This window comes from Dipodomys merriami, unplaced genomic scaffold (assembly GCF_024711535.1).
Source record: "Dipodomys merriami isolate MVZ:Mamm:240054 unplaced genomic scaffold, mDipMer1.0.p SCAF_156, whole genome shotgun sequence".
In the NCBI taxonomy this organism is placed as follows: domain Eukaryota; kingdom Metazoa; phylum Chordata; class Mammalia; order Rodentia; family Heteromyidae; genus Dipodomys; species Dipodomys merriami.
This window is the reverse complement of record NW_027202893.1, coordinates 800,593-818,978: the sequence shown is the minus strand read 5'-3', so window position 1 is coordinate 818,978 and position 18,386 is coordinate 800,593. Positions and strand designations below refer to the sequence as shown.

The 18,386-nt window shown below is 41.2% G+C and overlaps 1 protein-coding gene across 2 annotated transcripts in view; it reads left to right on the top strand.

The window, feature by feature from the left end:
- LOC138827446 (apoptosis-stimulating of p53 protein 2-like) overlaps nt 1-18,386 on the top strand; it is a 52,595-nt gene continuing 34,209 nt past the window's right edge. For both annotated transcript variants that reach the window (XM_070022949.1, XM_070022950.1), the window contains exon 1: nt 1-305. In XM_070022949.1, coding sequence (XP_069879050.1) covers nt 279-305 — 27 coding nt within the window. In that variant the 5' untranslated portion in view covers nt 1-278. The remainder of the gene's footprint in view (nt 306-18,386) is intronic.

Sequence of the window (18,386 nt, the reverse complement as noted above, 5' to 3'; positions counted from 1 at the left end):
CTGGCTGGGATTAGTTGTTTCGGAGGGACGGAGAGAACCCCTGGGCTGTCGAGAGCCGTGCGGAGACAAAGCCGCGTTCGTCGCGGGGGGAAGAAGGGCTCGTCCGAGGGTGGGATCCGGGTTCGGTGGCGTCCCAGCCCGCCAGGGGACCCGCACGTCGCTGCCTCGCAACAGGTCCGCCGCGTCGCGCGTGGCCTCGCCCTCGCTCCCCTCCCCCGCGCCCCCCGCCCCCCGGGGCGCCTCCGCTCGTCCGGGCGGCGGGTCGGCCGCCGGCTTCCATGCGGTTCGGATCCACAATGATGCCGGTGAGCGGGTTGGCGTGCGGGGGGGACCGCGGCGTCGGGCCCGGAAGTGCGCGAGGGCGGGGGGCCGTGGGCGGAGTTGGTCCGCGTCGCGGGCGAGCCTGGAGTGCAGTCCCCGGGGTCAGGGGATCCGAACCCCCGGAGTTTGAGCCGAGGTTGAGGCGCCAACTCCAGTTCTCGGGATCCCTGGCGTGGGGGGTTCGGCGCTACCCTGGGAGGATCTTCACCCCCCCACCCCCAAACCAAACATTGCCCAGGAGTTAGTTGAGCCGCGCGCGGGTGGGGTCGCCCCTCGAAACTTCTCGGCTCTGGATTGAGCCCCGAGTCTTGAAGGTCAAGGGGAGCGGAGCCGGGCGGCGTGGACGCGGTCCTGGATCATTCTCATTGTCTAAACTTTGGTACCGGACGGAACAGCACCTGGGAAGAGGGTGCCCGGCGTTTCCCTTGGCTTTCGATCTGAGACCGCGCAGCCCGGTCTCTCTCACCTCTCGGTGGAGACGAGTTTTAGCCGAGGCAACCTCTGAAGTTTGAGTTCTCGGCAGAACCGTCGGGGCCCGGTTCCCCGCGGGCCCCCCCCCCCCCCAGCTGGGCCGGGGATGAGTGCGTTCTGTAGGTGCCCCGCCGGCACTTGGCGTGGCCTCCCGGTCACAGGTGAACTGTGCGTTTGAGACGCTACTCCAATAAATGTCTCTCTTTTTTTTCTTAAGCGAGCTCAGAAAAATCTGGCGGGTCGCGGTGGCTTTCTGCAGGGGTTTGGGAGAGCGAAGCCTCGTGGAAATTACGTTCGCTCCGTTCCCACGGAAGCCGGGGCAGCAAGCCCAGGTTTTTATGGCTCCGTTTGTCCAAAACAAAGGAACAGACCGACCTTCATTTTGCTTTTGCAGAACCTGTGCAATGGACGTTCCCCCCCGCCCCCCCAGCCACGTATTGGCCCCCCTTAACTTGTGTCATGGAGGACAACCCAAAACTTGAACGTACTGGACAAACATAGCTTGATTAAACCCTAAGTGGTTTGGATTGGTTTGGGATGGATTGTCCGGCTAGGAATCAAGGAATTTGGAATTGGTAAAAGCGTTTTGCCTCTTCGGGTTATGAAGTTAGGTTTATGGTGTGAATGCTCAAAATCTGTGCCAGGAGTAAGGCTGAAGGGTTTTTTGTCCCTTGAATTTACTTTTCTTCTACATGAAATTGCTTTAGCTGTGTGTGTGTGTGTGTGTGTGTGTGTGTGTGTGTGTGTGTGTGTGTGTGTGTGTGTGTGTGTGTGTGTGTGTGTGTGTGTGTGTGTGTGTGTGTGTGTGTGTGTGTGTGTGTGTGAAAAACAAGGAAGAGAGAACAGGTGTTTGTTGTGGTATAGCTTCTTTAGGGATTAGTTCTATGTCAAGGTATCTCTTGGGGTTTCTTTTAAAATGTGGGGACATTTTCCTTCCCCCAACTACATATTCTTTCATATCATATCACCAGACTTCTTAAAAAATTGGATTCCAGACAAAATTCAGTTCACGAATAAGATTTTTCAGACTGCTTTTCTGATGTTAGGCTAAAATCTTAACAGACTTGATGTGTTGTGGTGGCAAGCTCACCAACTTTGAAGTCAGACTAACCCCTTTAAGATTGAACAGCTCCTACTAACTTCAGTGACCAAAGGTTTTTATTTTTATTTTAATTTTTTATTTCTTTTCTTTTCCCAAATGAGGATGGGATGCTAATTCCAGTTAGGTGTTTTTTTCTGATTAGAGGTACTGTTACAGCCCAGCTTAGAGTGTTTTAGATAAAAACTGCCTGAATGATTAGCTTGGTTAAACTGGAAATTCTTATGCTGTGATACATAAATATGGGAAAAAATTTTATTTATGTTATTCATGTTATTCTATTCATGCTATATGGGCTTTTGTACTGTGGTATTTGGGATGCTTGGAAAAAAATTATTTTTCATTGGTGGGAAGCAGGGTCTTTGCACATGCAAGTGCTCTAACTCTTTAAGTTAGAGCTGGGAGTGGAGATATGGCTCAGTTGGTAAAGCACCAGCCTTGAACAAAAATAAAACAAATGAGAGTGCAAGGCCTTAAATTCCAGCCTGGTTACCCCCCCCCCCCAGTTACCCCCCCCCCCCATGCTGACTAAGGGGTGGGAAGTATTCCAATGGTGTAACTCCTTTGAACAACTAAGTAACAGTTTAACAAAATAAATACCTGGAAACTGAAAGACATTTTGTCAGGGAGGGAGGTGTAGGGGAAGGAGAGACAAGATGACTGGAAATGAAACCAGGTGACTATATGGATGAGGTTAGGAGAGATGGAGGGAGAATGATGGGGGCGGGATGGGGGGTGGGAGTAATGTTGATAATACTCAGTGGGTTGGAGGCATTACTCAGTTGGTAGAGTATTAATGACTGAAATGAGTGAAAGCATCTGGTACTCAGTTTGAGTTCTGGTCTTGGACCAAAAAAATTCTTTGTAAACTAAAGATAATTCAAAAAATTAAAAATAAAGGTGTTTTGTTGGTATCTTTAGCTTTTAATGTGATTGGATTCTTATTCTATAGTGAATAAGGTTTTGTTGTATTTATTATTTTGGAAAACCCCAACCAATTTCTCAGGAAAAGCATGCCTAATATGAAAAGATGAATAATCTCAGAATGTAACTAATTGCCATGATATACTTTTTTATTGTGTGTATATATATATGTATAATTTTAAAGCTTACCATTCTAACCCTTTTTGGGAGATGGGGATTGTATTGGGGTTTCAACTCGGGGCCTACACTTCCTAGGACCACTTGGACCATGTACCCAGCCCATTCTAACCATTTTAAACATACAGTTCTGTAGAATTAAGTGCATTCTCTGATTTGTTTTGAAAAGCATTATATATTAAGAATGTGCAAATAAATGGTGTTCATGTGTTTTCTCACCAAATAGCACAGAATCAAGTGGTGTAAGTGGGACATGAAGTGATAATTGGACCCCAAACCAGAAGTAGAAGACACATTTCAGTAGGATAACTAAAAATAAATAGGCAAGCTCTGCTAACCACAATAGAGATAATGATAGGGTACTGCAGAGGGAATGATAATTACTCTCATTTTCAGATACCTGCCATGTTTAGTATCTCTGATTCTGTGGTGTTTCTATAGCTGAGTAGGAGAAACTGATTAATCTTTCAAATTTCACACCTTATTTTTCTTCAGAAAAAGGGAACTATTTGTACATTGAGAGCGTGCTCTGTAGTATTCTGTCTTTGCATTTGATTTTTCAGATGGAGACATTTATCCAAAGTTTTTTTCAGCCATTTGAATTATGTTAGGTATCTTTTTTTTTATTACTTTCATTTTGTGAAGTGTTAGATTCGAATCAAAGTATGTTTTGATGTTAGAGCATGACTAACTTTCAAAGCATCCATTGCTCTTTTCAGATAATTGTATGAAAATTCCTACTGTTCCTGCTGCTGAAATGATAAATTAAAAAAAAACCCAAAATCTTAAATTTCACAAACGACATGCTGTATTTAGGCCAAATACAGTAGACTGCCAGAGTGCTTGAATTTGTGTGTGTCATTTACTGGTAAGAAATGACATGTACTTGGCATATGTATACCTATACTAGAAATGTTCTGTGTATGAATTGTCTAGTACAATAGTCACCAACCTCATGTGGCTACTGCCCTGCAAATGTGGCTAAGTACACCAAGGGACCAAACTTAAAGAAATTAATTTGAATTCTGTTAGTCTCATGTGCTCGGTGGTGACTGTAGAACATGCAATAAAACGCAGTGTCATTACACAAACTACAAAGACAATAGTTTCCAGAAAATAATACCTTATTTACTTATTTGCTGGTATTGGGGCTTGAACTTGGGTCCTTGAACTGTTGCTTATTAGATATTTTTTTTCCCTGAAGGCTGGAAGCTTTTTCTACTCTACCACTTGAGCCAGACCTTCATTACTAGCTTTTTGCTGGTTAATTGGAGATGAGTCTCTTGTATTTGTTGGCCTGGACTAACTTGGAACCATGATTCTCCAGTCTCTTATCTTCTGAGTCGCCAGGATTATAGGTGTGAGCCAATGGCACACAGCTATACTAGTTTGTTTTAAAAAGCCCAATTGAACTGATCATGGCTTATTTTGAAAATTTATGGCATTTTACCTTTCAGCATACAGAGATGTGATTTTTTAAAATATGTTTTAAGATCTGACTGGGACATTGTATATTTTTTGTTCTTAGCAATTTGATACTTAATCAGTAGAATTTTTATTTCTATGGATTGACTTTGTGTAACTTGTACAACTATAGCTGGTAATTTTTCTTTAAACACTTTGGTTAATTTCAAAATTCTACCTTTTTGGTGTGTTTTCTTGTGGTATTGGAGTTTGAATTTTCAGAGTCTTGTGTTTATGTCCTAGCTGGTTCTAGACATTGATCTTCTTACTTATGTCACCTGTATAGGTGGGATGGTGGAAATGACAGGTTTTTGTTGGTTAAGATGGATCTTGGGAACAACAAAGCTTTGTACATATTTTCCAAAAGGAAATTGTGTGTGAAAACCAAAGTCTTTCAAGTTACAGATTCAGAACACTGCATTTATATAATTATGAGGTCTTCTGAAAGAATTATTTGCTATTGAGTAATAATGTAGAAAGTTAGCTTAGACCAGGTTTTATTTCAGAATAAAGTGTAGATTAGGTTGTCAAGTTCCTATTTTTATATAATTGTAATTGTCAAGGGTTGCTAAGTCATCTGTTTTTAAAATATGCAAAAATATCTCACAGTTCATGTGCTGTAGCCTTGTTGCCTTATGACTTTGATTATATTAAATATGGAACACATTTTAAATTTTTTGTAATTTTGCTTGTCTCAGAGAAATTAAATTTAGATTGTGTAAAGAAACTTAAAGTGCATTTACTTTTGATTTCAGAATTAAAGAGAATTTCCTTATCTGGAATGGTCTCTTACTCTTTTTTTTATTAAATTTAAAAAATTGTTACTATAAAGGTGATATACAGAGGGGTTACTGTTTTATAATTTAGGTGGTGAGGACATTTCTTTTTGGACAATGTCGCCCGGTCATTTCTTCATATACTGCTCCTAGAAGCAACTCTTTCCCCTTTTTCTCCCCCCAACAGACAGTAAAAACAGTAAGACAAAACTTTCTGTTGTGAAGCTTTTAAGGAATACTGTGACTTTATCACCTTTGGTAATCTACCAAGTGTGTGCCACTCCTTAAAATGTCTTTCTAAAGCTGATTTAACATTAACTCTGAACAGGTCTTGAAGCTTAATTGGAGGAACTAGCAATACATGCTGCTGGGATTTCTCATCGTGTATTGTAAACCAGCAGGTATCTCAAAGAATAGGAATGTAATGTAAGAGCTTAGGAATTCAGGGAGCTCTCAGCTCATACCGTTTAATGCTGCCAAACACTATTTAAACACTTATGTTTTGATAGCGCGCTAGGTACCGCACAGAACATTTTTCTTTAATCAGTTGGAATTGAGAAAAGAAAACAGATAGTATGGCTATGTATGAAATATATACTTAGGTTGGAGTGGTGGGTGAAACTTGAAAATTGTACATCTCTTTGGGGTAAGCCAAGAAGTTCTGGTCCTTAAAGAGATCTGTAGATGAGCAGGAAGTACTTAGGGGACAGAGTAAAACACTGAGCATACTGACTTGTCAGAGGAAATTTGTCTTATGGAAGAAAGGCATATTTTATTTATTTTTGTGCTGGTACTGGGACTTGAATTTAGGGCCAGGGAGCTCTCCCTCAGCTTTTTTGCTCAAGAATGGTACTCTACCATTTGAGCTACAGCTCCACCTCTGAAAGGCAAATTCTAAACAATGAGAAGGAAGAAAGTTTCATAGAGTTAGTGACTGTAATTATTTTTATCTTGTCTTCTGCATAAAATGTATTAAAATAGTGATTAATTTGAATGATAATAGAACCGAATTCTCAGTGAAAATGCCTGTTTTCTTGTCAATAACTAGTGAACTTTTGAACACATAACACCATTTATTTTTCTAGAATCAGCTTTATAACAGTACTACCTTTATTTCGATTTATGTAGGTTTCAATATCTCTTAGGGCACAGGCATAGAAAAATAGTAGATAGGTCATGATTATACCACTCTGAGTTACTAATAGTGAAAGAAATATGGTTACAGCAATTTATGGATCTTCCTTTGTGCAAGAAACTTCCAGCCCCAGGTGGGCTGGAAGCCCTGCTCTCTAACTTCATTCCCAGATTAGGCCAAAGGCTTCTACTGGAGCTTTCTCTTGGTTGTCTTATCTGATCCCCTTTACATACTGTGAAGTAGAGCTTCTCATTCTCACTTAACAGATAAAGAATTTGAAGCTTAGAGGGTTTAAGTAATTTGTTCTTGGTCTTTTTTCTGAAATGAGATTTGAGCCGGGTCCAGATAGAAACCCATACCCTGTTCAAGATCACAAATACCTGGGTTATAGTGTTTTTAGATATATTTGCAGAGCAATCAGTAGTCTTGATATCATCTTTTGGCTATGGTAGCTTCAAATATTGCACTTCAGACTATAACTGTAATTACTGTTGAAGTAGAAAAAGGAAGACAGACATCTTCATTAACATTGGTCAGTCCCTTAGGAGTTTCATGTAATGATGTGATGGTACCTGCCCATGGGCAAAGAAACTTCGTGTGGTGGTGTTTTTTCTTCTAACTCATACTACTGGGGAGATCTGAAATGTTCCCCAGCTGCAGGTAAAGTGAAACAGGTTTGGGAATTAGCTTTTGTAGGAGGGGTATTAAACAATACTCTTTTTTTTTTTTTTTTTTTTTTGCTGTGGTATGTTTAAGTAGGGCTTGAGGGCAATGATGGAAGGTAGGAAGGAAAAGCGCAGAGGTGCAAAAGGATGCTGGGAGATTGGAGAAACAGAGAATGTCTGCTGGGAGATCATTGCTACCCCCATTCCCCAGCCATTTCCGGTTGTTTGGATGGTGCCAGAGGACCTGAAGATGGAGATGGGTGACATTTTGCCTGCAGCCTCAGGATTGTTTGTGTCACAAATTCTGTGGGATTACGCTAGGAACTTATCTCAGAGGAAATCATGTCAAATCATATCTCTTCATTCTTTCTTACTGATTGTTTTCTGATGACTATTTTGAGTATCACCTGTAGAACAAATATTTAGTCGTATCCACTGTATTTCTGTTCCTTTTCTAAATGTCCTAAGTACAGAAAAGAGCACAACACTGAAGAGCTTAACTTTCATAGAGTTTATGAGGAGTTTAGGTGAGGGAGACAGGAAATAACCATTAATGAAAAATGTGAAAGGATGAGTCCTACTTAACTGAGTTGGGCTCAGTGACTGGTATGGCTACTTTAGGTGGTCAGGAAGGTGACATTTCAGCTGGACTTGACTGCTAAGAAGCGGTCAGTCCTTAGAGATGTGCAGGGAGAGCATTTCAGTAGGGAAGAATTCCTAGGGATCGGGGTAGAAGAACCACTGGACTGGAGGCTAGGGGAGGCCAGTTGGCAGGGGAGAAGTGGGAGGAACTGAAGTAAAAGAGTTGGCAGCAGATTTTCCCTGGCTGTGACTAGGGAAAGAGTAGGGTAGACATTGGAGTTGTTTTAGGTTGGAGAGTAGCATAATCTGATAGGGAAAGCTTGCTTTGTTCTAAGATTAATGTGACCTAGAAGCACCAATGTGAAAGACATAGGCAAGGAAGGGCAAGAGTGGGAAAGGCTTAGAATTCCACCATAGAAAGTCTATGGAAAGCTGTTGAAAATAGATATTTATGCCCAGTTGTTGGGAGAAATTGGTTGTGGACTTAAACTGTTACTTTTTATAATGCTTTACTGATTTGCTCTAAGTGACTGGTGAAACCCAGGAATAGTAGAAGATCCTGTCCTGTGGATGGAAGGGAAAACTCATCCTTTTAATCTCATCTGAGAGCCCTGGAGAGCTACACAGAGCAGTTTAAATTTAAGCTTGTCACTGTGTTCTTTCAAGCTACAGAAGGCATATCAGGTTTCTTAAAGGAGCCTTATGCTTTAGAACAATTTACTCTTGACTCATGACCACTCTGTGATACTCTGGCTACTTCCACCTAAATGTTCTTTGACTTTCCCTCCTCCTCCTCTCCCCCCTCCATATTGAAGAAAATCAGACCAGAGCCTACTTTAATTTAATGGTCTCTTCATGTACATGTTTTTCTGAATTACAAAAAGAACTAGATGGTAATTGTTAGATGTAGGTCATTTTTAAAAAATGGGTTGATTTCTTGAAAGAAGGGGGCTGTTTTGGATAACATTTGTTTAAGTAGCGAGAATCTTGTAGTTGTTCATTAGCCAGAGTGTTACCTTAGCCCTTTTTCCTGTTTTCTCCTGTAGTTGTTGGATACTCATGCCTTTAATCCCTGTCTTCAGTCCTGGTGCTTCTGATCAAATCTGTTTTATACCTTCTTTCTTACATACATATACCTTATACCTTTTTTCTCCAACTGTTGTTTACTGCTTCTTCAACCCATTCAGTGTTGTGCTGCCCTGGTGGTCTTCCCAGCTACTTCGTTTTTTATTCCCTCTCCAGATTTCTTTTAAGACAGACTTTGAAGGGCATAAAAGGAAATTTCTTTGTTATCTAGCCCAGTGGATTTCAGCCTTTTTGTCTCAAGGATACATTTCCATTCCAGAAGCTTCAGCCATATTGTGGAATGGTCAGAAAACTCAGTATTAGAGTTGGTAGTTATGCTGGGCTGTGATGCCAGAGAAGTAGCCTTCCTGCCTTGCCCATACAGAAGGGCACGTGGTCACCATTTCCCTCAGCCTTTCTTGGAGCTGTGTCTCACCATGTAGGGAGATCTGTGTAGTGCCCCCTTTGTGTCTCTGAGGATTCCCTGGGCTAACTTGGGAAGTTACACTTCTTTCTTTCATTTTGCTCCTGAGTACTGGGATTATTGGTGAGCATCACCATGCCTGGTTCAGTAGTATTTCCAGAATCACTTTGATTCTGTGTCTTTCTGTTTTCATTGGACCTTAGGTATACCATGAGGAAGTTCTCATATGGCATGGCTCTGTAAGCTCTTTCAGGGTGTGGGTGCCTCATGCCTTTTCATCCCGGTGTTCTCAGCATTTAGCACAGTGTTTGCCATGTTGTAAGGATATAATCAGTATTGTTTATTAAGTTATGAATGGATATGTATTGTTGTTTCTTTATTTTCTTTGGTGCTGGCAGTTCTTGCCTTCACATCCATTGTGAAGGGTGGGTAGAAGGGAAAGAATTAGAAGTAATGGATTAGCTAACTCATAGCATCTTAGAGTTCTTAGTGAATAAATGTGAAAACCAGAATGCTATATATAACAACACTTGTATGTAATGTAAGACACATAAGCAGCATGGCTTAGGTTAGGAGAAAGCATACCTACATTAATCTTATAAAATAGTTGTGCAGGGCAAGAATTCATTATTAAATTCATATTTTTGGGTCTTTAATTTATTTGTAGATTGTTTCTGATAGCCAGTGAAAGCCGTGTAGCTTCTTCTAGGTGTTCTGCTTTGGAATTAGATCTCTCTCTAAATTCATCTGGGGTGTGACTCAAGTGATAGAAGTCTGGAGTTCAAACTTCAGTGCCATCAAAAATATAAATAAGTAAAAAAGAAAGAAAAATCATTTCTTGGTTTATGTCCAAATAGTCTGGAACATGTTGTCACCTGAGACAGTATATGGCTTCAGAAAAGCTCACTTTGAACCAATACCACATACCATTTATGGATAAATGTGTCTTGGTTAAATGTACTGACAGTCTTGTTCTAGTATTCTGTTAAGGTCTCCATCTTCCACAGACTTTTGACTCAGAGTATCTTTAGTGTACTTGAGTAGATACATGTTGCAGATTTGTTGTGGGTAAGTCTGAGTATATTGGGGGGGGGGAGTGGATGGAATAGGGGAGCAGTGCTTGGTGGTCACAGAGGCAAAGAGAACATTTACTTCTGGAGCTGGATGTTTTGTAGCAGAAGAAGTTTTATAACCTCTGAGTCATCCTGGGCACTAAGGGACAGTGCCTATCTAGGAAACAGATTAAGCTACTCTGGGGAGAGAAGCGATGGAAAGTATGGGTTATTTAGATTTTTCTTTGTGGTTCTATCTGTTCTTTTTGCTGCAGGGCCTTTTCGTGGAATGTCTTCCCCCAGACTGGCTGGCTTTTTCTTATCACAATTTGTTATTCTTCTCACTTCACTTTTCTGATTCCCATCATATTAATTTATAGAGCACTCTCTTTTCTTTCTGCCCCAAAGAAGGCAAGCTTTCTCATCACTGTATTCTCATGACCTAAACTGTACATATGTGCAGTGCTCAATAAACATAAATGGACAAGTGAATCAAAGACCTTAAAGTCAGGAGTTGTGATTGAGAAAGCTGCAGAATCAGGAGAGAGAGAGAGTGTCTGGCGTGGAAGTCTCAGTACAGAGGTGACTGTTAGCCTGTCTATGTATATGCAGTGGTTATGTTAACCAGTGGCTATGATCAACAGGTAGCTTGTGTTTTTCAATATACACTGACATTTTGCTTCAATTAACCAAACTTGCTGTATTCTCCCTCACCCAAATGTTAATTATCTTAGAAAATGATTATGCATTCTAAGTGAATGGAAAGTCAGGACATTTCTTCCACATGTAATTTTTTTATGGAATATGGATCCAATTAATACTAAAGATTACATACTTTTTTTGGTTCCCCAATTGGTTCCCAAAGGAATAGTGTATGATATTAAAAAATCCACTGGGTGTGAATCTATGATTTTGCTTTAACGCAGATCTGGCTGGTAGAAACTGATGCATGTATGCAGAAAGTATGCCATGAAAGAAACCAGGCCACTCAGGGATGTCACTCGTGGAAATAGACGGGGATTTTAAAAAGCAGTTCAGTGGCCTGAAGAGTAAAGTAGGTGGGACAAAAGACTCGGACAGCATGCCAAGCCTTTGTGAGCAGTGGTGTCCAGTAACCATGTTGAAGCTGGAACCCATCATGGGGAAGGTTGGAGAGTGTCTCCAAGAGACAGGCTCATAGATGGAATGTGTCAGGGGCTTGTCCACTCAGAATCTGGGGACAAAAGGAACAGTTTGGGCTGAGATCCTGAGCTGCATAGAAAGGGCAGCCTCATCTGTAACCAGGGCAGAACATGCTCAAGGTAGGGAACCTGAGCACCCCACCCTGTGTACATTTCCTGAAGGCAGAGTGGCCACAGGAGCAGAGTGGACAGCCAGCTCATCCCTGAGGAGCAGGAGGCAGAATGTCCCAGAAGACTAGGATGGTTTGGATCTAGTTTCTAGATCTCTTTGGTTGGGAAGAATGTTGGTGTGTGAGTTTGAGATAGAAGCTGTTTGATGTCGCTGTGTGTGTGTGTGTGTGTGTGTGTGTGTGTGTGTGTGTGTATGTATGTGTGTGTGTGTGTGTGTGCGCGTGCGTGTGCGTGTGTGTGTGTGTGTACACGTACGTGTATTTGATGCTGGGGGTGGAACCCAGGCATGTGCTAGACAAGAACTTTAACCACTCTCCTCTGATGTAGCTGTTTCTTAGTTCAGTCCCTTTTCTGTCAGTGTTAAGACAGCAGTTGAGTTATGGTCTGCGAACGTAAAGGAGACTCGGTAGCATTCTTCTCCAGAAAGCACTCTGGAACCTTCCTTCAACCTTCATGAGGATAAAACAAAATACAAAAACAAAGGGCTAGCTCCCATGAATTTTTCCACTGAGGATCTACCAGACTCAGAACCCACCCCCCTCAGGCTTTGTTCTAATCTCACTACTCCATACTTTGAGGTGTTAGGGAGTTTCCTGTTGTGGAAGTTGAGGAGGAGGATTTGTGGTATTCTTTTCATAGATGGTTCATTTTTTTCTTTAAAGGACAGTTTTTTCAAGGTATATATATATATTTTTCTCCTAAGTAAACCTTGGGTAAATTCCAGTTTTCATCGGTGACAACTCTAAAAGCTTTATTTCCTGTCTGTATCACAGCATCTTCACCTCAAGTTCCTTTTTTTCTTTCTGTGGAGTTTCATGTGACTTTTATAATCAAATGAATAAACAAGTGTCTGACTGAAAGTAAATTTCTTGTAAATGCTCTAGCCAATTTTTTTTTTGGTATTTGCTCTTGGAGAGGTCATTTAAATTTTAATCTTTAATAATGTCTCTTAGAAAGTGAATTACTTGGGCTGGGAAGGTGGCTCAGTGGTAGAGCGCTTGCCTTGCATGCCTGAGGCCCTGGGTTCGATTCCTCAGCACCACATAAGCAAAAAGAAAAAAACCGGAAGTGGCGCTGTGGCTCAAGTGGTAGGGCACTAGCCTTGAGCTGAAGAGCTGAGGGACAGTGCTCAGGCCGAGTTCAGGCCCCACAACCGGACCAAAAAAAAAAAAAAAACAGAAAGTGAATTACTTCTTCCATCAGTGACATAATAGTTACCATGAGTCTATAACAATGGAGCTATAAAATAAATCTATGGTCTATGCTTCCCACCCCCCCCCCCCCCCCCCCCCAGGTTGTGAGGCTTGAACTCTGGGCCTGGGCGCTGTCCCTTTGCTCTTCAGTTCTAGGCAAGTGCTCCTACTGCTTGAGTCACAGCGCCACTTCCAGTTTTCTAGTGGTTTATTGGATAAGAGCTTCAAAGACTTTCCTGCCCAGGCTGGCTTTGAACTGCGATCTTCAGATCTTAGCCTCCTGAGCTAGGATTACAGGTGTGGCTTGACCTATGCTTTTTAAATGAAAATTATCTGTGCCCTTGGATTCTTAAAATTCGACATCAGATTTGTGTTCTTGGACTTCTGGAAGTCTACGTCTTTGGCATGAAGCCTACCTTTGGCATGAAGTACTATGCAGAATATGTGAGGGTGCTTTATCTTCTCCTGAGCTTTTTTTTTTTTTGAGATTGATTGCAATAAGAGGTAGAAATGGACTGTAATGTGGCTCAGTGGTAGAGTGCTTGCCCAACATACATGAAGCCCTGGATTCGATTCCTCAAGTGCTAGCCTTGAGCAAAAGAAGCTCAGGGACTGCCCAGGCCCTGAGTTCAAATCCCAGGATTGGCCAAAAAAAAAAAAAAAAGGTAGAAACAAGCATTAATCATTAAGTGTGACTTTTAAGGTGCAAATTATTTTATGAATATTTCAACTTTGAAAATTTTTAAAGGTTTTTTTTTTTTTTTTGGCAGTACTAGGCTTTGAACTTAGTGCTTGGTATTTGTTAGACAGGTGCTCTACTACTTAGGCCATGCCCCCAGACCTTTAGTCTCTGGGATTTTTTTTTTTTTGGTCAGTCGTGGGGCGTGAACTTTGGGTCTGGGCATGGTCCCTCAGCTCTTCAGCTCAAGGCTAATGCTCTACCACTTGAGCCACAGTGCCATTTCCTGCTTCTTCTGCTTATGTGGTACTAAGGAATCAAACCCAGGGTCTCATGCGTGCAAGGTAAGCACTCTACCTCTGATCCATCTTCCCAGTTCCTGTCTCTGGGATTTTTGAGGTAGGTTCTTGGTTTTCACGCAGGCCTGCCTAGACTGTGCTCCTTCTGTTTTATTGTTTCTGTTGTGGCTGAGATGACAGGCATTCACCACCACACCTAGCTTTTTCTGTTGAGATGGGTATCTTACAGATTTTTAATTGTTTGTCTCTAATTGGTCTGGAACCATGAACTTCCAGATCCCACATAAGAAAGATGACAGGTATGTACAGTGCTCAGCTGTTGGTTGAGATAAGTTTTTGTGAAGTTTTCCCCCCTAGCTGGCCTCAAACTATGATCCTCCCAATCTTTCCCTCCTGACTTAATTTGACATCTGTATCTGCTCTCCTAATACCACTGATTTCAATTCTGTGTTTTCTTTTTCTTTTTTGTCAGTTGTAGGGCTTGAACTCTGGGCCTGGGTGCTGTCCATCAGTTCTTCAGTTCAAGGCAAACGCTCTGCCTCTTGAGCCACTGTGCCACTTCTGGTTTTCTGGTAGTTTATTGGAGATAAGAGTCTCATAGACTCTCCTGCCTGGTCTGGCTTTGAACTGCGATCCTCAGATCTATCTCAGCCTCCTGAGTAGCTAGGATTACAGGCATGAGCCACTGGCACCCAGCCAATTCTGTGTTTTCTATACAAGTAGTTTCATTTGTACATGCACATCTATTTTAAAGGGCTATGCTCTATGACTTAAAGTTCTATTTTATAACATTAGCTTAACATTTTTCTAACACTCTGTTAACTCAAATGGTAATTAGTATCTTGACATAGTTTTTCTAGCATGTGTATTTTAATTTAAACAATTTCATGATGGTGGATATTTAGTTTTCCATTTTATTGTTTACAGATGAAACAATAAATCTCCAAGCATTAAATGCTTTTCTTTCAGTTCTTTGGGATAAATTCCGGGAATAAGGTCACAAAGAATTTCATTTTCCAAATGTGATTTTAACAGTTGATAATACCATCATTGTGTCTTTGAGTGAATCACTTCCCTTCTACTTCACCTGTGTGGGGTTCTATTTTTAATTGAAGACTGTTTTATAGCTATACATGGTACTTCATTTTAATTTATATTTTCTAGTGCATTTATTTGTGTTGTCTTGAGTGTTCTTTTATCTCTTAAAAATGCTTGCTTGTTTAATCTCTTTTCCATACAGCTCACACTGTAAAAAGTGTTGCTTATGATTTGAAAAGAAGCTAACAGTGTTACGTGGCCACACAGAGGAGCTTAGCTATCTGTCATCCACATCTGCCAGCAAGGGAACAGAAGCATCTTTCTTGTTGCTACCTGACCTATACACATTGGGAACATTTCCCAAAGCCCAGTGGCTTTTTGTCCTGAGACATGAGTGTGCCTGAAAATGCTGATGTAGACTCTTGATGGAAATAATTTACATCAAAGGTTCTCAGAAACCCATCTATGGCTTAGTCAGTGAAAGTCAGTTTCTTGCCACAGGTTCCCAGAGGATTTAGCTCTAGGAAACACCATTTTGCTTGCTTCCATGTGGGAAAGAAGCCATACGTACATTGTATATATGGAAATGTCACAATGCACTACCATCCTTGCCCCCTCGTACAACTAATATATGGTTTGAAAAAATTATGAAGATGGTATTTTGGAAGTACTACATAGTTTAAAGAATTGTTTCCTTATGTTTTCCATTAGTTTATGCCTCATTACCAAAACCTCAATCTACTTCTGGTCACATTAATCTTTTTCTTGTTCAAATTTTTATTGTATGTACAATTTCATATAATTTATACTAAACTATTCTCTAGCTGTTCTGTGAGTAACTTTTTTCCTCAGGATATTTTTATATTTTGCATAAGCAGCATGCAGTGAGCTCCATTTAAGAAAACTGTGTTAGAGACAGTGTACAGTTCAGCTGGGTGCTGGTACTTCAGGACTGTAATCCTTACTAATCAGGAGCTTGAGATCTGGAGGATCTCAATTCAGTGCCAGCCTGGGCAGAAAAGTCTGCCTTGTCCAGTTAACTAGGAAAAAGCAAGGCTGTCAGTGTGACTCAAGTGATAGCCCTTGAGATCATGTCCTGGTGCCAACCCTCCTTCCCCAAACAAAAAATTACAATTAATTGGTTTCTAGTATATTCACAGGGCTGTGCAAACCATTACCATTAATTCCTAAAGGTTAATCACTCCCCATCCCTCCCTCCCTCTGTCTCTAGCTCCTAAAAACCATTAGTTTATTTATTTTTCTCCATAGGTTTACATAATTTGAACATTTTATATGGATGAGTCGTGAGCTATAATGGTTTTGTGTCTGACTTCTAGCACTTGTAATTTTTTTTTTTTTTTTTTGGTTGGTCGTGGGGCTTGAACTCTGGGCCTGGGCGCTGTCCCTCAGCTCTTCAGCTCAAGGTGAGCGCTCTACCACTTGAGCCACAGCGCCACTTCTGATTTTCTGGTGGTTTATTGGAGATAAGAGTCTCAGGGACCTTTTCCTGACCGGGCTGGCTTTGAACCATAATCCTCACATCTCAGCCTTGTGAGTAGCTAGGATTACAGCCGTGAGCCACTGGCACCTGGCTCCACTTGTAATGTTTTCAAGGTTTAACCATGTTGTAGCTTCTGCCATCACCTTGTTCTTGGAAGTAACTTTTATTCCATTTTAATGTAGTAGACTTTTAAGATACCTATGTGTTTTTCTTGAAAGCATTTTTAAAATTTTTTATTAGCATATATGAATTGTAAAAAGTAATGTGCTTCACTATGCCATTTTCATACATATATTATATACCTTGATCATATTTACCCCTCATTACTCTTTTGTTCTTCTCCCCTTCTCTGCTAATCTTCTCCTCAAAGAGTCCCCCCTATACTTTCCTATCTTTAAAAAAATTATTATCTGTAGTTGTACAAAGGGGTTTCAGTTCATCATGTCAGTTTATGAGCAGAATGCATCTTGATCAGTGGCCCCTCTTCCATTATTCTCCCCCAATACTCTCTCTTTAATCTAGAGTCTACATATAAGGGAAAATACACAATGATTTATTGAATCTGGCTTGTTTCATTTAGCATGGTCCATTTTCCTGCAGATGATATACTTTCCATTCTTTTTCATGCTTGAATAAAATCCCATTGTGTACAGAGCACATTTTCTTTATCCTTTCACCTATTGATGAGAACAGGGGCTTATTCCATTTTATGATAACAAAACCCTGCCTTCACTAAACATCTCCTTCATGTATAGCTCCAAGTTGTCTACCTGTGTTAAAGCACAACACCTCAGAAGAGTTATCGGTACTGATTATCTATGCTCCTTTCTTTCCTCAGGTTCTCTAGCCTGTTCCAGCCAGGCCCTGTGTAAGGCAGTCAACAGCATCTTTTCAGATTCTATGACTCAGCCCTCATTTCTGAGACCTCTAAGTCTCATTGACTCAGTTGATCCTATCTTCCTTCCTGAACCTCTTTCTTTGCTTGGTTTCTGGTGTATTACACTTCCCAAGGCTGGCTGGCTTCACTCTCTTTTTCTTCCTCTTCCCTGCCCTCCCTCACCCCACCCCCCATGCACCTGCCTTCCTTTCCTTTCTTTCTTTCTTTTTTCCCCCCCTTTCTTCCTTGTGATAGTGATGAATCTTTGTCTCTATGGGACTTCTTCTGGGTGTTTGACTTGCTCAAGGCATTAAAAATGAGCTTTCTTTTCTGCCACTAGCTGCTCTCATCCAGTCTTAGGACCTCTATGTAATGTCTGGGAGGTATCTCAAATGTGACATGTCCTTGTCTATGGGCCCTTTTCCAGCCTGTTCCTCCTCCTTCATCTCAGTAAATTGGCAACAAATCAAGATTCATTTCTAATATCTGTCCACTTTCATATCTTACATCCTACCTCTTAATTGAGCCTTCTTGGCTCTGCTTGCAGAGTATCACTCAGATCTAGCCATTTTTCACCATCTTCATTCTGCCTACAGTCTGTGTTACTACATTAGCTCATATGTGCTGTATGTATTTCTTAACTGGTCTTCCTTACTTCTCCTGTAGTCTCTTCATGTAAAACACCGTGTGTGTGTGTGTGTGTGTGTGTGTGTGTGTGTGTGTGTGTGTGTGTGTGTGTGTGTGTGTGTGTTTGTGTGTGTAATGACATAAATCACTTTACAATTCAAACCTCCCCATGATTTCTTTTCTAGATTGAGAATTCACATACCATAACTAAAATTGACCAGTCTGAAGTATGCAGTGCTTTTAGTGTATTCACAGGTTTGTGCAACCATCCCTGATTCAGTATTTGTCACTCTACAGAGCAGCCTTATGTTCACTGGCAGTCACTCCTCAAGCTCTTCCTTTCTCCAAGCCCATGGTATCTACTAATCTACTTTGTCTCTAAATGATTTGCCTCCAGTGTGTCATAACATATCATCTGAATTCCTTGTTAATGGTCTTAGATAGTGGTTCTCTGTGTGGTTTCTGGACTGTGTCCACTCCGTCTGAGAGCTTATTAGATATGGAGAGTCTCCAGTCCCCTTCCCAGATCCATTGAATCAGAAACTCCCAGGATGGGGCCAGCAATCATCTCAACAACCCTCTGTCCTTGTCAAAGTTTTAGAATCTCTGGCCCATAAAGATGTGGCTTCTTACTTGCCTCATTGAACTAATTTTCTGTAGTCTTC